Source organism: Monodelphis domestica, chromosome 4 (assembly GCF_027887165.1).
Source record: "Monodelphis domestica isolate mMonDom1 chromosome 4, mMonDom1.pri, whole genome shotgun sequence".
NCBI lineage: Eukaryota > Metazoa > Chordata > Mammalia > Didelphimorphia > Didelphidae > Monodelphis > Monodelphis domestica.
The window spans coordinates 14,164,597-14,187,446 of NC_077230.1; the positions used below are offsets into that span (position 1 = coordinate 14,164,597).

Sequence of the window (22,850 nt, forward strand, 5' to 3'; positions counted from 1 at the left end):
TTTGTAGGTTCTGTATGACTCACCAGTAAAGGCAAATCTGAGTATACTGTTACAAAGATGTGGGAGAATGGTATGAAAAAAGGACTAGAAGAAACAGAAGGAAAAGGGTCATCTATAAACTATTAATGCTCAAAGATATGCACCTCTATGATTCTGTCTCCTAGTTGATGGAAGGATGAATCTCTGACAGCCAGATGATAACAGCTATTTTGTACAGAAAGAAGGAGGGGTGGAACATATACGTCCTCCCACCCCTAACAGAAGGAAGGCAGGCAGGCTAGCATACCACTAACGCTAAGCTTATTCTTCCCGTTTTATGAGTATTCTCCTCATTCTGGCTTCTCTGCCAAGGCAGAAAGACTGATGCTTCATGAGGAGGAATGAAGAGGTCTCTTGCATTTTTTAAAAAGTCATTCATTGTTTTTAAATTACATTTTATTTTTTCAATGAACAAATATTTCTTTCCAGCCCTCAGCAGAAGAAAAAGAAAAAAGAAAAACATTTTAGCAAGCATGCATAGTCAAGCTTAACATAACCCCATATTGGCCAAGCCCCAAAATGTTTATCATTCTGCATGTTAGTCAATCACCCATCTGTCATGTAGAATTTTTCATAATTGGCTCTCTGGAATCATGGCTGATCATTGCATAAATTAGAATTCTTAACTGAAAGAGGTCTCTTGTTAAACAAGTAATGGAAGGTCCTTCATGATAATGTGGTGACATGGAAGAATCTATGGAGGTTGATTGGGCAAAAGGTAGAAGAGGGGCAAGGTGGATATGCTTGACCTAGATCAAGTGGCAAAGGGAATAGAAAGGAATTGGAAAATCCTCAAGCAGTGAAAATGTAGTAGAGAAATTTGAAGATAGAATTGAAAAGAGAATGAGTTTAATAGTGTAGCTAGTTTGGGCATAACATTAGGTCTTCTTAAATGACTAGAGTTGAGGAAAGTCTAAAAAAGCAAGGGTTGTAGGGGAAAAAGGAGAGAGAAGGAAAATGAGTCCTGAGCAGATCACAAACCTGTTGATCTTAGAGAATTTAAGTGAGTTTTCTGTGCTTACACAGGTAGTAAGTGTCAGAAATAATACTTGTCCTGGCTCCTTAATTCCTAGTTTAGCCCTTTACCTACACTGCTGGACGGTCTCTTGTGAACTATCTAAATATGATTACATGGGGAAAGAACAGGGGTTACAAATCAAACTCCAATACAACAAATCCCATTACAGTGAAAATCTCTGCAAGTAGATTCCAAGTCCCTGAAGACTGCTCATTTATTTCAAGCAATAATAAATTTAGCCAAGAAGTAGAATGATATAGTAAAGAGCATTGTTTTAGAAATTACTAAATATATGAGAAGAGGGGAGGAGTGGTGTATCCAGGTGTAAATGTGTAGTGGGGGAAGGTGCGGGCTCTCTGTGTCTCCATTTGTCTTGTGTATGTCTCCATGTCTGTCCGTCACTTTGAAGGACCGTAGAAAAGGGACAAACATGGAAGTACCCTTGTCAGGCCAGGACGGCTGTCTGTACCAGGAGCCATGGTGGGGCTTTGTCGTCCCACAGAGGAGAGAACGGGCCGCCCTGCACTGGAGTCAGGAGGCTGTTGGGGGTGGCGCTGGTCTGGGACCTTCTCCAAAGGGGACATTGAGGTGTACAAAGAAGCCTCTCCACCTTGGGGATCCCATCCCCTGAAGGACCACAGTTTGGCCCAAGCAGAGACCCCAGAGCCAGAGAGAATGGCCCCCAGGACCCAGAGGCCTCCTTCCCAGGGATCAATAACATTCAAGGATGTTGCTGTGAACTCAACCCAGGAAGAGTGGTGCCTGTTGGACCATTCTCAGAAAGAGCTGTAGCTGGAGGTTGTGCTGGAGAATGTGCAGAATCTACTCTCTGTGGGGCTTCCAGTTCCTAAAGAAAATTTTATCTCCTCTTTTCAGCAAGGAGAAGCACCATGGCTCCTAGAGCAAAAAGATCCAAGGAGTCCCTATCTAGAGCCAGAGACTAACTTTGAAGTGAAGGAGATGTCTACAAAGCTGAGCCTTTTTGTGAGAGGATGTGGTCACCAAAGATGCATGAATGAGGGCCACTATGACTACACTTTGAGAGAAATCTATGGCAATAATATCAAAGTAAATAAAAACAGAGTGACTGTGAACATGTTGAGATTGCAAAGAAATTCAGCCAATATTCAGTCCTGAAGCAGTATATGATATTGACCTTAGGAAATGACTGTTGTCAGGAAAGTGAATACAACAAATACTTTCCTGAAGAAGTAGGACTTATTCAGTTGCCTGAGAGACCTCCTGCAATGCCCATGTATCAAGGTAACCCAGAGGGAATGGCATCCAAAAAGTAAACTTGTATAGATGGGGTTTTTTGTGTGAGTAATAAAGGTAGGAAACCTTCCAAAATAAAACACAATGAAACAATCTCAATTAAAAATAGGGAATTGAACTAGATGAGCTGATAAAGTCCTTTCCAACTCAAAAAACACTTTATTCTTTGAAAAGAATTGGGATTGTTGTGGAATTTGTTCTAATGGATTTTATAGGGGATGTGGAATCCATTATGTTCTAATGGAATATATGGAATTTAAAGGGTATATATATATATATATATACATATATATATATATATATATTCTTTAAATTTCTTTTTCCTCAGCCTCAGTAGAAATAGACCCTATTAGATATAACAGTTCACACAGGCCTATAAAGAGTAAGTTTCCTGATGATTCCCCCAAATGAAAGGAATTAACCCTTCTAGAGGAGCCACAACCAGGGTAAGGCAATGGGAACTTTGCCTCAACACTAAAATTGAGAAAATATACAAATTAACATATGTACTCTTGCAGTAGAAATAACTGAGCTTAGTATATAACTAGCGTTATTGGCATATTTGTTTTTTGTTATTCATTTTTATAACAATCTTTTAAAACCAAAACCCCAAATCTTATACCTATATAAACAAGTGATAAATGATATATTTTCTTCTGGATTTCTGCTCCCATAGTTCTTTTTCCTAAGTCCCTTCTGAGGGACTTATGAGAGAGAACACTATGCACATTTAGAGGAAGAGCTGTGGGAGTAGAAATACAGAAGAAAAACAATTGCTTGATCATATGGGTTGATGGGGATATGATTGGGGATATAGACTAAATAATCACCCGAGTGCAAATATCAATAATATGGAAACGGGTCCTGATCAATGACACATGTAAAACCCAGTGGAATTGTGTGTCAGCTATGGGGAAGGGGGGAAGGAAAGAACATAAATCTTGTAACCATAGACAAATATTTTGAATTAATTAATTAAATAAAATTAAAAAAAAAAGAATTGTCCTGGATCACTGCATTGTTTTCTGTAGCAAAATCAATTACATTTGATCATTCCACAATGTTTCAGTTACTGTTGACACTCATTTATAACACATTTCAGTGCAACCAATGTCTATTATTTAGCTTTACACAACTTTTATTTATATATCTTTTTAAAGTTTACTAATCCCTTTATATATATATATTCTCATTTGATTTTATACTAATACATAACACTTCTTGCATTATTTTTATATTAGGCATTACAAAATTGATTGGAGGAAAATTTGGGGGGCTACTTAATGAAAGGACTTCATCTTTATTGACCTCTGTGTTCTCTTTGTTGCTGCTGATGGTGCTGTTCTCCTTGATATTCTTTCCTTCCTAGATTTTTGTGACATTTTTCTTTTCCTGATTCTACTTCTTGTCTGGCCCTTCATTTCTTCTCATCCTTGCCTGACCCTACATTAACAGTCTTCTTTACTAAATGTTTATCTAGTTCATACTCACTGGCTAGGGGTATCTCCCAAGGCTCTCCCCTGAACATACTCCTCTTCTTTCTTTATATTATCTTTCATTTATCTCATTAGCTCTTACGGTTTCAAATACAGGTGATTTTCATATCTCTTTATATAGACCTAACCTCCAGAGCAGCATCACCAATTTACTATTGGACACCTAGAACTGAATGTTTTGTAGACATCTTAAACTCCTCAAATGCTCTGCCCTTCCTACAATCCTTATTACTTTTAAATAATTTCCATTCTCTTAGTCACTTAGGTTCACAATCCAGATGCCACCTCAGCTTCTCATTCTCATCTCCCATATTGAATTTGTTGCCAATGTTTATCAATTCTATCATCCAAAAATATCTCACAGACAACATACCCCCTTTCCTCCCCTGACATGACCACCACCCTGGTATGGAAGTTCAATACCTTATTCCTGGAAAATTATAATAGCCTTTTGATTGGATTTTCTGCCTTGTCTCTCTTCATTCAAGTACATCCTCTACTCCACTGCCAAAGTGATTTTCTTAAAGTTCAGATCTGACCATGCCACTTCCCTATTCAATAAATTCCTGTGGCTCCCTGTTACCTCCAGGATAACAAAAAAAAATCACCTGATTGTCATTTATAGTAATGTAAGGAAAGTCTCTTTTTAATGCCTCCATCTTCTTAGATTCTTTACTCTCCTCCACATTTAGCAATTCTGATCTCATTTCTTGCATATGGAACAGTGATTACTCTAGAGTATAACTGTGTGAAGACTAGGCATGTAATATTTCAAACTCCCCCTCAGGGTTCTCTTGTATTCAAGAATGATATGAGGGTATTTAGTCTCCTTGCTAGTGGCTCAACCCCCACTGATTATATCCCCCACCAATTTTAGAGGTCCCCTGCCTCCATTCCATTTAATCACTTAATAGATTAGCTTTTACAAAGGAATATTTACTTCAAAGACACTCAGTGTATATGGCACCCATGCTGTACATGAATAGAACCCTCCAGGAATGATGCCAGAAATAGAAACTGTCGATGGGCCTGTTTTGGCTAGGCAGACAATGGAGAATGCTCCTACCCAAGTGGTAGAGCAATGCAGAATGTCTTCTCCTAGCAGGTCTGTGATATCTGTCACATGGGTGCCTCTAAGTTTGATAATCTGGGCATCCATCAAATCCCCATTTCATGAACAGTAGCATCCATCTCCCAGTTCTGGACTTATTCACTGGAAATCCTCTGCCTAGAATGATCTTCTACTTTATCTGAGCCTCCTGGCTTCCTTCAAGCCTCAGCTCAAATCTTACTTTCTTTAGGCGGCCTTTCCCATGTCCCTCAATGCAATGCCTTCTTTCTTTTTTTGATTTCTAAAATTTTTAATTATTAACAATAACCATCAATAAAAACATTTTGATTTTGCAAAGAACAGAAAAGGAGGGCTCCCTATGGACCTGTGAACTTCCCACAGGGACAGCTGACACCACTGACAAATGGTAGGATTGAGTTCAACAGAATCCTTGCCAACCTCTATAAAATGTTTATAATATTTACACATACATTTTTTGTATTTTTAAAATTATAATAAATTTTTTTGTTTATGTGTCAATACCATTTTTAAAATATTTGTGTTCTGATATTTTACAATCCATGTTCTCCCTTTCCCTCCCACTCCATTCTCCTCCCCAAGAAGATAAGTAATACGGCATAGGTTGTATATATGTTATCATATAACACATATTTCCATGTCTGTCATGTTGTGAGAGAAGACACATGTATCGCTTACACTAGAGAAAAATTAATGGAGGAAATAAAGCAAAAAATGGTGTTTTTCAATTTGCATTCAGACTTAGTCTGGGTGCCTTCTTTCTCAGATCCTGTATGGATCTCCTTTGTAATGTTTGCACATTGACGTGTGGCCTTCTCATTGGCCTCATCACCTTGAAGCTCGTCTTTGGATCTAGTAACCTTAACGTTAGGACTTGAGGAAAGATACTTCCCAGTTCTACCTTGTTTGTACAGACAGTAAGTATAGTGAGAGCCAGCCTGATACAGTGACTGTTCTGGTAAAAGAGTCTGTGGATAGATAGATGAGCTAATTGATGAAGGGACATCAACCTGAGAGGGAGTTGAGGTGTCTAGCATAGTAATGGGGGCAGCAATGAGAAGAGAGTGAGCAGCGCCAGACAGAATAAGGCAAAAAATTAAAAGAGGTTGTGAGTCAGGGTCCTCCGAGGCCTGAATTCCCAGTGAAGAAGGAGTTCAAGAAAGAAGATGTTATTTCTATTGTTTTCCTCTTTTATTCTTTTCTCTAATAATTCTCTAGTCCTTATGAAATATTTGTGAGACTTATAGCTTATAGGAAATAACAAGGAAGCAGGCAATGAGTGCCTTGGAGAGACTTGAGCCACATTTTTTATATCCTCAGGGGTTACTCATGATGGTAACAGGCATTCTTCAGGATACACAAGTCTAAATCCAGCGCTTGTGCCCTCAGACCTGAGAGTAAGTAATAGTTTTACCCAGTGCTTAGCTCTAACAATTTAATGTGCTTTTTTTTCTTTTTCTTTCTTCTTTGGTTTACATCCTTCCACTTTCCAGCCTCCCCACGGTGGTCAGGATTCCCTTCTGCCTCTTTAGAGCCTTTTTTTCTTCTTTCTTTTTGTTTAGAAGCCCTTCTTCAAATTGTTAAAGGAATATCTTATGCTCCCTGAAAACATGGAGAGACATTTCTCTAGTTTGGGAGGAATGATTTTATACCAAATCACTACAAAAGTTTAGACAATGTAGAGTTCACAAATACTTCCATTTACGTTACTGAAAGTGTCTCTTACTCTTATAGAACATGATTTGAACTTGAAAGTCTTTGAATAACATAGTTGGGAACTGCAATTGTCCTCAGAAAAAAACACTGTATACAATTTAATTTAAGTATGAGTCTGCATGGCAATGAGCTGAAATCTAAACATTAGAATCGAGCTCATGTGGATTATAGTAGGAGCTGTGCCTCATGGAGCCGGTGTGGGCATAGATATCACCTATTTCAAAACAAATTCCATACCAGATTCCTTCTAAATCTAGGATTAAGCAGCATTTTTAAGATAATGTTTATATCTTTCTCCAAAAGGAATGTGAGTTAGACAGGATGGGTTCTGTTTGCAGGAAGATATTACTTGTAAAAAGATATGCCAAAAGGAGGAAAGCATTTGGCCTACTTGCCTTGCAAAGAGAGGTGAAATTCTATGAAGTAATGTTTTCAGTTATCCTCAAGTAAAAAACTGAAGGACATAGCTTGAAATTCAAGGATTCTTATTCTCTACCATTTTCAAGTCAGACGTAATTTTTCATTTGTAGCATTTGAGGAACACTTCAAATGAAGAATCTGGACCTACTAAGAATAGGGAATGAACTTGTGCTAAAAAGCAGGTAGTCCTAAGTGGCCCTAAGATTTAAGTTGGAAATTAGTTTGGTGTTTAAAGGCAAAAGAAATCCTCTATAAGAGCATCTTAAGCAGAAAATCTCAGAACAAGAATTCAGGAAACCTCAATGAAGCAAACTCCTGTGTAGACTGTTCTAGCTAAAAGAAAAAAAAAGTCTATGCAGTCTTCCAGGGTAAGAGAATAGAGTTATAGAAGAAGGTTTTGAGAAGGCCACGTTCAACATAAATTTATTCAGTTCAACAAATATTTATCAGGCTGATTATGTGAAAGCCCCTGCCCTCAAAGAATTTGTGCTGTACTGAGGAAAAGAAAAAAGACAGGCAAGTAAATATATGGTTATTTGAGGAGGGAGAAAGTACTAATAATAAGGGGAATTAGGGAAGATTTTTAAGCAGAAAAGGGCCCTGGGAATAGCTTTGAAGAAGCAAGGAATTCTCTATTTTTCTATTTTAATTTCTATCTTCTCTTTTTTATATCACCTTCATTTCTAAATCTATCATCCCTTCCTCTTGTGCCTAGCAAGCTGTCTCTGAGGAAAGAAGGCTTAGACTTAGCACAGTTTCTACAAAGCAATGGTCCCACAGTGTTCACAGATGCCAAATTTGGCTTTGTGGTGGAGGTGAGTCCTAGTCTCAACTATCACTGGCCTGAGTCCTGAAAGTCCTTAGGTGATACTGAGCTGGCTGTAAAACCTACCATTGACTGGGCTCTTAGATTCCCAGACTTCTGAACTTGATCTCCTGACCTTTCAAAACTCACAAAGCCTTAGCTGCTAACTTCCTTCATTTAAAATGAAAGAAAAAAATTGCCAAGGGAGCAGCTAGGTGGCTCAGTGGATTGAGAGCCAGACCTAGAGGCAAGAGTTCCTGGATTCAAATCTGACCTTAAGATACTTCCTAGCTGTGTGACTCTGGGCAAGTCACTTAACCTTCATTGCCTAGCTCTTCTGTTCTTCTGCCTTAGAACCAATACATAGTACACAGTATTGATTCTAAGACAGAGGCAAGACTTTAAAAAAGAGAAAGAAAGAAAGAAAGAAAGAAAGAAAGAAAGAAAGAAAGAAAGAAAGAAAGAAAGAAAGAAAGAAAGAAAGAAAGAAAGAAAGAAAGAAAGAAAGAAAGAAAGAAAGAAAGAAAGAAAGAAAGAAAGAAAGAAAGAAAGAAAGAAAGAAAGAAAGAAAGAAAGAAAGAAAGAAAGAAAGAAAGAAAGAAAGAAAGAAAGAAAGAAAGAAAGAAAAATTCATTATGGACATAAGTCCAACCAGAATTCCTAGAAGAGTTAAAGAGTTTAAAGAAAAGAGTTAAAGATGATTTAAAAAACCAGATGAGAGTTAGAAAAAAATGGGAAATGAGCTACATAATAAAGATATGAAAAAAAATTTACCAGCTTGGAATGAAAGGTACAAAACATTATTCAAGAAAAATAATAATCTGAAAATTAGAATTTTCCAAACAGAAGTTAATGACTCAATAATGAGACATAAAGAAATACTAAAACAAAGTCCAAAGACTGAACAAGTCAAGAGAAATTAAAGAAAATGTGAGTTATGTTATAGGAAAAAAAACAGCTTACCTGGAAAACAGATATAGTAGAAATAATTTAAGAATCAGTGGATGACCAAAATAGAACTTAGATATAATATTTTAAAAAATCATCAGAGAAAACTGCCCAGATTTCTTTGAAGCATAGGGAAAATGGAAATAGAAAGAATCCTCTGGTTATCTCCTGAATGAAATCCATGAGTAATTATAGCTCAAATTCAAAGATCCCAGATTAAAGAAAAACTACTGTAAGCAACCACAAAAAAAAAAAAAGAATTCAAGTACTGGGAAATTCCCATGATGGAGATTCCAATTCATGGTTCATTTTCCCACTTAGCTTGGTGTGGTATTGGTGTTGTGTGCACATAACTGTATGATGGCCATAAGAACTCTGTCCCCCTTGTCTTGATTAAAGATTTGTTTTTGTTTTTTTTTGTAAAAAAAAAAAAAATATATATATATATATATGTATATATATGTATATATATATACATATATATATATATATAAATTAAGTACCAAGGAGCCATCATCAAGATCATGCAAAATTTAGCATGTACCATAGTAAAGGAGCTGAAAGCCTGGATGACATTACAGAAGACCAAATATGTAGGCTTACAGCCAAGATTGAGACCCAGCAAAACAACTACTAAAGATTCTAAAGAAATCAAAGAAAAGGAAAAGGGAATATACATACATAAATATTTACAGGAGCCCTTTCTGTGATGGCAAAGCATTAGAAATTGAGGGGATGCCCATCAGTTGGGGAATGGCTGAACAAGTTGTGGTATATTATTATGATGGAATCCTGTTGTGTTTTAGGAAATGATGAGCAGCAAAGGAATAATTAACTGGAGGAATTCCATGTAAACTGGAATGACCTCCAGGAATTGATGCAGAGTGAAAGAAGCAGAACCAGGAGAACATTATACACAGAGACTGATACACTGTGGTACAATTGAATGTAATGGATTTCTCTACTAGCAGTAACACAATGATCCAGGATAATTCTGAGGGAGTGTGGGAATAGAAATACAGAAGAAAAAACAACTGCTTGATCACATGGGTTGACAGGGATATGATTAGGGATGTAGACTCTAAGCAATCACCTTAGTGCAATGATCAATAATATAGAAATAGGTCTTGATCAATGACACAAGTAAAACCCAGTGGAATTGTGCATTGGCTGGGGAGGGGGACAAGGAAAGAAGATGAATCATTTAACCATGGAAAAATATTCTAAATTAATTAATAAAATAAAAATTTTCAATGAAGAAAAAAAAAGAAATGATGAGCAGGATGGTTTAAGAAAAATCTTGGAAGCCTTACATATACAATAATAGCAACATTGTACAGTGATCAACTTTGAATGACTTTACTATTCTGATCAACAGAAATGATCTGAGACAATTCCTAAGGACTTATGATGAAAAAATACTATCGACCTCAGAGAGAGAACTAATGGAGTCTACATGCAGATTGAAGGATTTTTTTCACTTTACTTTTCTTGCTTTTTTTGAAACATGGCTAATATGAAAATGTCTTGCATGATTTCACATGTATTCTTGATATCACATTTCTTGCTTTCACAATGCGTAGGGAATGGTTATGGGAGAGAGAGAATCCAGAACAGAAACAAATAAATAATAAATTTTAAATTGAAAAAAAGGAATGATGTAATTATATTGTTTGGAAAAAGAGGATGGGTCAAGCTTGGGAAGAAGTTAAATGCCAAGATGAAGAGTTGTATATTTAACTCCTGTGTGCATAGTACTATGGGAAATACAAAGACTAGATAGGGCTTTCTTAGCTTATCTGGATAAGCTCTCATGGAGTATATCTACTTTTTACTCATTTCCATGCCACCCCTTCCCTATAGACCTCATTATCCTCCAGCCAATAAGAAAAAGATGAAGGGGAAGGAACAATACTATTTTACAAAGAAAAGGAGTGGAAACAAATATAGGTTAACTTCCTCAAGGGAACATGAGAAAAGAAATTATTGAATTAAGGTGACTCAAAATCAAACTACTTGTTTGCTTATGTTAGTAAGTTCCAAATTGTGTAAATTCTGCAAGTTTGGGGGGGAGGGTTCTTAATGAAAAAAAGTTGTAAAATATAGAAACAATATCAAAAGTAACTTTGAACATGAGCAAATTATGTCCTTCAGAAGAAAAGCAATATGTCTATTTGAAAGTATCAACTCAAAGTTGAGTAGCCCAAAGCAACAAAAACTAGCTCATTTTTATGGCACATTAAGAAGTATCATAAGCCAGTTGACCAATCAACAGGATTCCAGAGTTCTTTTTTTAACTTCCAAAATCTCAAGTAACTACCAAAAACCATATTATCCCATTTATTTATACAATGAATTAATATGAATTTATAACACTAATTATTTTTGCATTTTGTATTTAAATCACCTTTACATCCAAAAGAAAACTTGAACATGCATATACCAATGGCAACTTAATATAATAACAATCAGTGATTACATATTCATAAATATAGGCATTGAAGAGGGAGTGTGTCATAGTGAATAGTACTAGCCTTGAGAGTTAGGAGTTGAAATCTTATCTCAAATACTTACTAACTGTGACTGTAGGCAACTCCTTGACTTCTCTCAGGCTATTTCTTTACATAAAATGTAATGAGGATAATAATAGTACCTACCTCACCAGGTTTTTGTGAAGGTCGAATGAATATGTATACTTTATGTATTTATATATCATTTATTTTATGTATTTTATACAAATATGTTGTCATATTTCTTTAGATCATATATAATTTAGGTAGTACAAATCTTAAAATACTACATAAATATTAGTTATTATCAAATGTATGTTTGTATGCTTATAATATGATAGCCAATGTATGGTGGTGGTGGTGGTGTTTCAGTTGTCTCAAATTCTTTGTGACTCTATTTGGGGTTTTCTTTCTTTTTTTTTTTAAACCCTTACCTTCTGTACTGGAATCAATACTGTGTATTGGCTCCAAGGCAGAAGAGTGATAAGGGCTAGGCAATGGGGGTCAAGTGACTTGCCCAGGGTCACACAGCTAGGAAGTGTCTGAGGTCAGATTTGAACCTAGGACCTCCTGTCTCTGTCTCCAGGCGTGGCTCTCAATCCACTGAGCTACCCAGCTGCCCCTATTTGGGGTTTTCTTGGAAAAGATACGTGAATATTTTGCCATTTCCTTCTCTGGATCCTTTTATAGATGATGAAATGGAGGCAAATATGGTTAAGTGACTTGTCCAGGGTCACAGAGCTAGTAAGTGTCTGCAGCCACATTTGAACTCAGTTCTTCTTGACACCAAGCCTGGAACTCTATCCACTGTGCCACCTAACTGTTCCAGTCAATATGTATATAATACATGTTTCATGATACTGCTAGTCTTTTTGAATTTGTATTATTTCATATAGATATTTTCACATTTCTATAAAGTCAGCACATATATCATGCTTTATGACAGTATGTGCTACATTATAATAATGTACCACAATCTGCTTAGCCATTTATCAGCTGTGGAGTATTTAAATTACTTACGGTTGATCACTATTACCTGTAATCCAGTAATAAAACCCTTGCACCAATATGTTTTGAGTTTTAAGACAGATAGATTGATAGATACCAAATAAATGGGACTTATATGGCCAAAGGTTCTTATTACTGTTGGAATGCTTATCAGAAAAGAATGTTCTCCGATGCATTTCTGTAATTCCTCCTCTATCTATTTTCTCATTTATAGCCAAACTCCAGTCTTACCCCTCCCTCTTTTTTCCCCTCCTCTACCAATCTAGCTTCCAACTCTACAACTCAACGGACATTGCTTTCTCAAAGGTTACTGTCTCTTCACTGCTAAATCTATTGGCTTTTCCTGCAATCCTCATTCTCCTGGACTGCTTGGCTTCCATAATAATGGTTCTCTTACCTATCTAGCCACTCCTTAGTCTCCTTCCCAGGATCATCATTATAACTAGCAGGTCTCTCTCAACGCTCTGCTCTGTTTTCTCAGTATTCTCCCTCCTTTGATTATCTCCTATGGATTCAATCACCTTAATGGAAATGACTTGCACATTTATACAGGTCTAATCTCTTCTGATTCTAAATTTCAGTCCCACATCAACTACTGCTGGACATTTCTACCTCGATTTCCCATTAGTATCTTAAATTCAACATGTCTACATTGATCTTCTTTTCTAAATCTGTCCCTCCTCCAAATGTTTCTTTCTGTTGAGTTTACTAGGAACAGTATCTCCCATTAGAAGGATCACCCAGGTTTAGAACCTGTCATCCTTGAGTTTCCTCTTTCTCTGCCCCATTTCCCATCCTCAACCAATGCCAAGATTTTTTCAATTCATACTTCACAATATCTTTTGTATTTATCCTCTTCTTTCAAATCAGTTGGCGCCCTAGATTGTCACCTTCTTCCTGAATTACTAAAATAGTCTCCTAACTGGTCTCTACTTTTGGTCTCTCCTTCCTCTAGTCCAAGTTCTACACATCTGCCAAAAAGATCTTCCTAAAGAACAAATCTGACCATGTCACTCCTTGGGTAAAAATCTTCCTTGGCTTCTTGTTGTCTCTAAGAATACCAACTCCTCAGCCTGGAATTCAGAGCTCTCCACATTATGACCCCAACATACCCCCCCCCAGGCTGATTTCACATTACTTCATATATATTTGTGTTTCAGCCAAACTGCTCTGTTAACTGTTGCTTAAAACCGGCATGTATTCCATTTCCCATTCCTTGAATTCGCTTTCTCTTCTGCCTTTTGGAATCCTCCTGCTCTTTTCAAGGCAATTTACCTCATATTTATTTAGCTCTGGGCCCAGAGCCAAGTCAATTAACTTCCCAATGCCCCCACGCAACACTTTAAGACTAAAAGTTACAGATAAATCATTTAACTGAAAAGTAGAGTTTCCAAATTTGAAGTTCCTACAATACAAATAAAATCATAGGCCTAGATGAAAAATAAAGTCACAGAATGTAAACTACTAAAGCAGGGACTATTTCATTTTATCTTTGATTCAACATGTGTCTAACACAATGCCCGCCACATAGTAAGACTTAATAAATGTTGGTTGAATAGAATCACACATACAGAATCAGATTTAGAGCTTGGAAAGGACCTCAAAAGCCCTCCAGGCCAATATTCCCATTTAATAGATTTAGAAACTGAAGAACAAAGAGGTTATTGACTTGCCCTAATTAGCACGACTGAGATTTGAACACTACTGGTCTTCTGCCTCATATTCAGTGTACTTCTACAACACCCTACTTGAACCTTACATTGTCCTTATTAATTTTAAACGTCTTAGATTTGATCCATTATTGTAGTCTTTTGTTATATTTTAAAATGTTGACTGTTTTCCCACATGATACCCATATTAAGAGTACTAAAGGAGACTATGGACTAATTTATAACTTGGTAAATCTGCCTATTTAAATAATTAAAGAGATGGACACTTGAACATCATAGTGCCATGGGGCAGGTAGGTAGCACACAGAAGTGGGAAGTCTGGAGCTAGGAGGAGCTAGGTTCAAATATGGCCATAGACACTAAGCCTAATTGCCTAGAACTTGCTTAGAACAAATACCAAGACAAAAGGTGAAAGAGAGACAGAGATGGAGAGAGAAAGAGATAGAGAAAGGGAAGGGGTGGGGGGAGAGAAAGAGAGAGGCAGAGAGAGAGAACAAAGAAAGTCATAGTGCCCTTTCTTTTTCATATTCCAAAGGTCCTTCAGGTTATAGCTAGTGACAGACTATTGAAGTTAAATTTCTGAATCCAAAATAGCTTCTTTGGTTGTCTGTAGGTTTATGTTTTTATCCCACCTTTATCTCATTTGAGTAGACAATTCTCAATGTGGAAAGACATTCCACTATGGCCGGTTAGACATAGCGAAGTTGCCAAGGGGATGGAAAGTTTAAGTAACTTGAGTAACTCTTTGAAGTTCAAAGAGATCGTTGCTTGCTCAAGGTCACACGAGTTGCAAGAAGCTACAAAAGGATCTAAGCTCAGTCTCAGGTCTCCAAATGTCCGTCTTATGCTTCATAGTTCCTTTTGTCAGTTTTAGCACCTTCTGAGCTTTCTCCCTCGATTTGTGAATTTAAGTTGATTATGTTCATACAGTGGTACTTTCCTGCTCCCTTTCAATCATCTGGCTCCTTTTAAAATAAGGTATTTTAGGGGGCAGCTCTGTGGCTCAGTGGTTTGAGAGCCAGGCCTAGAGATGGGAGGTCCTGAGTTCAAATATGACCTCAGAAATTTCTTAGCTGTATGTCTCTAGGTAAGTAATTTAAGTCTTCTGCCTTAGAACCAAGAGACTGCATTGATTCTAAAATGGAAGGCAAGGGTTATAAAATAAAAAAATAAAATAAGAGATTGTCCTTCCAACCAAGGTGATACTAGGATAGAGTGCCAGGAATAGAATCAGGAAGACTCATCTTCCTGAGTTCAAATCTGGCTGGCCTCAGATAACGTACTAGATGTGTGACCCTGAACAAATCACTTAAATCATATTTGGCTCAGTTTCTTAATTTGTAACACGAACTGAAGAAAGCAATGGCAGACAATTCTAGTATCTTTGCCAAGAAAATCTCCAAAGGGTCTCAAAGAGTCAGACACAACTGAACAACAACATACTCTTTCCAAAGCTGTTGTCTAAATCATTCATTAGTTACAGTCTGCCAAATCTCACTGATATGCTGCATAATAGTGGTCTGGGGAATCCCCCCACCCAGAGGTCTTCCTACTTCAAATCGCCCCCCACTTCAATCCATCATCCATTCAGCCACGAAAGGATCATGTCACTACCATCCCCACTCATTTAACTCCAGTGGCTCTCTATTGCCTACAGGATCAAAAAACAAAATATTGATATCCCCACCCCCCTTTTTTTAAAACCCTTACCTTCCGTCTTGGAGTCAATACTGTGTATTGGCTCCAAGGCAGAAGAGTGGTGAGGGCTAGGCAATGGGGGTCAAGTGACTTGTCCAGGGTCACACAGTTGGGAAGTGTCTGAGGCCAGATTTGAACCTAGGACCTCCCGTCTCTAGGCCTGGCTCTCAATCCACTGAGCTACCCAGCTGCCCCCCTGATATTCCCCTTTATAATCTAGCCCCCTCCTGCTTTTCCAATCTTCTTATAGCTTGCTCTGCAACATATTTTTTGATCCAGTGACACTGGCTTCTCAGCTGTTACTTGAGCAAGACGCTCCATCTCCCAGCCCTGGGCATTTTCTCTGGCTATTTCCCATTTCTTGAACATTGTTCTTCCTCCAACCTACCTACTCATCTCCCTGGATTCCTTTAAGTTCCAACTAAAATTCCATCTATTACTGGAAGCCTTTCCCATCCTCTCTTAATTCTAGTGTCTTTTCTCTGTTATCCTGTATATAGCTTGTTTTGTATATATACATTTGCATATTGTCTCCCCCATTAGATTGTGAGCTCCTTGAAGGCAAAGACTACTTTTGCCTCTTTCTCTGTCCTTTAGCACTTACACAATACTTGGCACGCGTAGTGACTTAATAAATGTTTATTGATTAACCAGGGGACTACTTTTGGTACAATGCTGGGTTTATACTTTTCTAATAATGATGGAGATTTTGACAGGAATCCTGTCCTTCCTGATGGCCAGTTAAAGCATTGTCATGAACAAAAAATGAAAAATATTCTATGGGACAACAACAAACAAATATGAATGAAAGTCATGGAAATAAACAACACATCAACTAAGAAAGTATGTAGTCTTTAAAAAATAAAATAAAGTTCAATCATTTCAGTTATGTCTGACTTTTTGTGACCCCATTTGCCATTTTCTTGGCAATAGTCATGGAATGGTTTGCCATTTCCTTCTCTGGGTCATTTTACCGATGAGGAAAATAGATTGAAGTGACTTTCCCAGGGTCACACAGCTAGGATATATTTGAGGCCAGATTTGAACTCGTGAAGATTAGTCTTCCTGATTTCAAGCCCATCAGTCTTATAAAGGTTTTAGTGACACAGGAAGGAGAGACACAACAGAATTTCACAGAAGAGAAGGTAATGACTTACACAAAGAATGGATAACAGAAGAGGAAGATCTATATGAGGTAAAACAGTAAACCCCAGGGTTCTTGCTGGAATTTTCAAATGGACCATGAACACTGGAGCTACTATTTGATGTCTCAGTTTGATTCTAGCGACTTTAGCTATTTATACAACCTGCTTATCTTAAGTAAATGGTGGTTAAAAAAATGAAACCCCAAATTCTCATCACATAGGCTATATACAGGGTAAATTTCATTAAATCCCAAAGACAAAGCTCTCTCCCTTTAGAAGAATCAGGAAAGGCTTCTTGCAGAAGGTGGATTTTTAGCTCAGATATGGAAGTCAGGTAAGCCAGTGGAGGAGGAGGATGAAGAAGACAATGACAGGCATGGGGGACAGCCAATGAAAGTGTCTGAAGTCTGGAGATGGAGTATCTTATGAGAGGAACAGCAAGGAAGATAGTGTCAATGTATCACAGAGCAGGGAACAAGAGGAAAATTAGGAAGGGACCAGGTTATGAAGGATTTAAAAAATCTAACAGATGATTTTATATTTGATCCTGAAGGTGAAAAGGATAATGCATAGGGGGTTGATATCTCTTCATGAAACTAAATGATATGAAACGTTTATAGAGACCTAACAGAGGAGACCAAGATAAGTGGAAATAGGATGAGATGTATTTATCTTTGTTGCCCTACTGGAGTTATGCTGATGATGCCTTGAGGGAGACCGTGGAAGATAAATTTACATATTAACACTTTTATTTAACTACAATAAAGCTGTTATTTTTATCTATTTTTCTATTTTTTATCTATTTTTATCTATTTTTAATCTATTTTTTTATCTTTTTTATCTATTTTTATCTACCTATGCACCAGGCTTGTAGAACATTAAATATAAAATAATTATAATAATAGGATAGTTTTCAGTCCCAGGACCACTTCCATCTGAACACAGTTGAAAGATATGAGAATGAGGTAATAACAATAACAACAATAGAGATTTATATAGCAGTTCAAGGTTTTTAAAGCACTTTCTAGACAATCCTATTTGCCCTGTGAGGAAAGAACTGCAGTATTATTATCTGCATTTTTTAGGGAAAGAAATTGAATCTAAGATGTTGTGACTTACCCTAAATCATCAGATGGAAACCCAAATCCTATTTTCAGATAGTATATTCTTACCTTGTTAATCACCTCCTATATTCACATTCCTCCTTTGAATACCCTGTCTTCAATTAGTAGGAATAATGTAAATAATTTAGATGTGGTTCAGTTTATCCAGGAACTTGTCAACTCAGTGGTTAGATACCTCTCTTAAGAGTATCATCAGATAAATTACTATTTGTATATGGTCTATGGGGCTTACTACTCTTTTTTCCATTTTCCATCATCCTTTTACTATTATAAAGAGGTAGAGTATTACTTTGCATTTTTAATTTCATAGGTCTTCACAAAATTATCACCCAGTAGCCAATTTTCATTCACAAATATCTATCCTTAAAACAGTATAATGGTGATATAACATGTACAGACCCCATCAGCTTGCTCTGTGGGTTGAACCATTCCATAGGAAGTGATTAGGGAGCTTGTCTCTGGTTAATATCATGGCAATGTGTGAAAGTGTAAGTGTCTTGGAGAGACGATGGAGCATGAGTAAATAATATTTGTCAAATTTTACTAGTTATATTGTTCCAAACCACATAGGGTTACTTTGTTTTTGTTTTGCAACCTCTGGGTGAACCAGCTCCCACCTGAAAAGAAGGACATAGGTAGGCTTTGGAGACCTCTCACTTCTCCGGCTCACAACCCCAACCCAAATGATCTGGGAACATCAAAATCTGACACATCTCCAGGGCTGTGTCACCAACTATCCTCACCAGTAAACAGGCTTACAAGGCTCAAATCATGAAGAGTTAAGGAAAACAAATAGGATTTGAATCAGAACCCACCGAAAATTATCCCTACCAGTGGGCTGTCCTGTCCCCAGACCTACAGTTTCATTTATTTATAATACAGCCTTGGTTAGGCTCCAGAAGGGGACATGTGATTATGATCCTCTGGGCTTGTACTCCCTGCCTCAGGTCTTCTGCATGTCTGAATTTCATTGCTGTTTTCTATTAGCTCTTATCTCTAGTTATTCCTCCTATCACTCCCTGCTGTTTTTCATTTTCCTCTAGCATCTTGTCCTACAGTTGTTCCCATCTCTCAGCAGGTTATGGTCATTCATTGCAGGGCCCTTTATCTATCTTCTGTTGCCCTTTAGTTTTTCCTACTATCTCTTTCCCTAAAGTTCTCCTCAGACTCTAACATATGGCATTCTCTCCCATTTCCAGAGGACCAGCTGTCCACAATGGTTAAGGAAGAAAATTCCAGACTCTGTCTTGCTACAGGGTGTTTATAAGCCAAAATGTATCTCCATATAAGAATCTTTCATTTTTTTTAAGCCTTGTTTTTTACATTGGTTCTCATAGCCAAAAGCTTTGTGAATAAGGATCTGAAGGGTTACATAAATCATTTCCTCATGCACCTGATAAGCTAGTGTCTTTCTCCAATTCCCTTTTAGCTCATAGCAGCTTATTACAATTTGCATCCTCTCTCCCCCCATACCTTAGTAGTATGGAGACTACTCACATCAATACTTTCTCCTGTGTCTAAGACTTTGGAGGTGTAACAATTAAAAGAGTTAGTTTCATAAACTGTTGCAGTTAAAAGAGTGGTTGGCTTAAATTGTGACCGCAGAAATATGGTTTCAAGACAGTGTCTTGTTTTAAATCAAAATATAAAGTGGTTGCCAGGGAAAAATTCCCAAATATGAAATATACCCAAGTCTGCTGGGTTTTATAGAGATTTTAATTAATACAAATGAGGAATTAAAGAAAAGGAGAGAGAGAGAAAAAGGAAATAATGAGAAAAAAGGCTAGGCCAGCCTTAAGAGAGAGAGATCAGTCAGTCTTATCAACTCACCACAAGATCTGTCCAAAGCAAGATTTTAGTGTTCAGAGAGACACCAGTTCAGCTTCAGCTAGCTCAAACAAGTTCAGCCACCAAGCCCTTCAAGGCAGCTCTGGCCAGCTGCCTTCTCCAATTCAGCTTTTCCCAGCTGAATCTCCAGCTGTTTCTCAGCTGACAACCCCTGAGCCCTTTCTGAGCTCCTTTTTAAAGTGAATTTTCTCCTATGTCACCTCCCCTAAGTTCTTACATCTACCAATCACAGTAGACGTTTTCCAAAGGACAGACCAGTCAATTCACACCTGAGTAGACTAAACTTTGAGTAATTCACACCTGAGTAGACTAAAACCTCTGAGTAAGTTCTCACCTCTTTGCCCCTTGTAAGTAAGTACCTTTATAGCTACTTAGCACCCTTTTGTATTAGATCTAAAAATAGGCACAGCTTAAGGGTTTTTTGCCTTATTATAAGTATGGGTTAAGTACTTTTCATTGTTCAGCAAGGAGTTTACAACTTTATCTTCCCCATAGGCATGCTTAAGTATGGGTGGAGTAGAGTTCCCATATTCCTGATCAAGTACCTTCATTGTTTAAATGGGGAATGGTCTTAACCAAGTGTTGTGAAGTAGGGTCTGATAATTTTTAAGATTCACAGAGGAGTGCTCCACTCTCTCCCCAAACATCTTTCAATTCCCAAAATTTCCCATGGAGCAGCTGAATGCTTTTATTAAAATGCAGGGCCATTTCCCAAAACATTTAGGAAAAGCAATGAAGAGCCAGGCACTTCTCTTCCTCCTGTTTTGTTTTGTTTTGAACCCCTCCCCCCAACTCTCCAAACTCCACAAACCAGAAAGAGAAAGGTTTGTAATTCTCCACAATAATTACATTTTACCTAGTGCTTAATACTACTTATTATGCAGAAGGTAGATATTGTGTGCATGTGTGTTATGCATACATATGTAGACATAGATATAAAAACAAATGTATGATTTTATTCTGAGATAGAAATGGTATGAGTAAAAGTAATTGTGGTTTATTAGCCTTTGATTTGGGTTGTCACTGTTTATTTATCCACTGTAACAAATGGAAGCTATTAATTCAGCCTACCACTTTCAATCTTTAGTCACCTTGGGAATGTATGGATGGTGAGATACCCAGTAGATGGGTGAGTTAGACCACTAGATAATATGAAGGAATAAAAAAATGGGGCATAGCTAGAAGAAAAATAAGGGCGAATGGAGTTAAAGTTTATCACTAACTAAACATTTTATTGGTATTTGTGATGTTGTCCAATATGTCACCTCAGGGAGAATGTGGGAAACAAGATGAAGTCAACAAAAAGCCATGTTCTAGATTTTGTAAAGTCCTGTTTTGAGAGGGCAAGGCAAGAAGAAAGCCGTCCATGCGTAATGGATCAAATAGTTTCTAAACATTAGCAATTGGACGCCTGTATGATATGGTTACTCAAAGAGTTAAAAATCGCTCATTTTCCCTACAGAGAATAAAAGCTTCTTTCAGTAGTTACATGACAGTCTTCACTTTAGCATTCTCTCTCTCCTTCATTGGCACATTTATTGCAATGACAGCTGCTATCAGTGGGTGGTGTCCTGGGCTTTTGGAAGGCACAATAAAGTGGTTGTAATCCTGTGTATTCCTAGGAAAAGTCCTTTGCCTGGGGTTTGGAATTTTCAGTGTTCTATGCCTTCCATAGATCTAGAACCAGAAGGCCAGATTTGGAAATATAGGTGCTTTGTTTTCTCAAATTCTTTTCTTTAGAGGAATTTTTGGTGACAAGGTTATTTTTTTCCCCAGGTGGTTGGCATTGGCTTGAATCACCAAGTGAAAGACAACCCAACAAATGAATGTCACTGTATCATCTATGAAGAAGATGGCCCTGCCCTTCGGTCAACACCTCCTTCTAATTAGCTTCTTTGGCTTCTTTGCATTTAATAGCTTTGTAAGAGGTCAAAAGAACAACACGTTGATTTTTACCAAGGAAAACACCATTCGAAACTGCAGCTGCTCTGCTGATATACGGGATTGTGATTACAGTTTGGCCAGTCTGATGTGCACTTGTAAAACTGTTTTGCCCTACACAATAGAGCAAGCCAGCTATGACAGTGATCTGACTATCTGGTTTACAGATATCACTGCACTGGGCTTCCTCCTGAACTATACCTTAGTTAAGGACCTGAAGCTTTCCCTATGTAGCAGCACTACGCTCCCAACAGAATATCTGGCTATTTGGGGGCTGAAAAGACTTCGAATCAACACAGAAGTCAAAGATCAGTTCCCAGAGCAAAGCTTGATGATACACAGCAGTGGTGACAGTAGTTTTAAAGAAGATAATCCTAAATTGCCCACTAGTAGGCAAACATTATTTTATGTTTCATTCTTGGATACAGCTCTTTTCAATGGGGAATCTTCTTTGAAATCATACAGCATTGAAAACGTCACCAGTATCACAAACAATTTCCCTTATCTTTCTTACTTCAAAATGTTTTCCATCCCAAGCAACAAAAGCTATACTGTTACGTTCATTTACTGATGTTATAGTGTGACCAATTTCAATGGATATATTAACAAAAATGGATATGTTAACAAAACCTAGTTACCTTCCTCTCTTTTTTATCTTTTCCCAACACATATACACATTTTAGCACATGTAAAGTTTAAGCAGCTAGGTGGCATAGTGGATAGAACACTGGGCCTAGAGTTACTGGAAAGTCTTAAGTTCAAATCCAGCCTCAGACACCTTCTAACTATGATCTTGGGCAAATCACTTAATCCTGTCTGCCTCAGTTTCTTCCTCTATAAAATAAGCTAGATAAGGAAATAGCAAACCATTGCAATGCCTTTGCTAAGAAAACCACAAATGGAGTCTCAAGAGAGTTGGATACCACTGAAACTAATGAACAATAACTTTAAAAATACTCATTTGGGGGCAACTGGGTAGCTTAGTGGATGGAGAGCCAGGCCTAGAGATGGGAGGTCCTAGGTTCAAATCTGACCTCAGACACTTCCTAGCTGTGTGATCCTGGGCAAGAAACTTAACCCCCATTGCCTAGCCCTTAGC

The 22,850-nt window shown here is 37.5% G+C and overlaps 1 protein-coding gene across 1 annotated transcript in view; it reads left to right on the forward strand.

The window, feature by feature from the left end:
* C4H21orf62 (chromosome 4 C21orf62 homolog) overlaps positions 1-22,850 on the forward strand; it is a 34,955-nt gene extending 12,105 nt beyond the window's left edge. Inside the window, exon 2 of the mRNA XM_003341181.4 lies at positions 21,587-22,850. Within this exon, the coding sequence (XP_003341229.2) occupies positions 21,633-22,322 (690 nt within the window). The 5' untranslated portion in view covers positions 21,587-21,632 and the 3' untranslated portion in view covers positions 22,323-22,850. The remainder of the gene's footprint in view (positions 1-21,586) is intronic.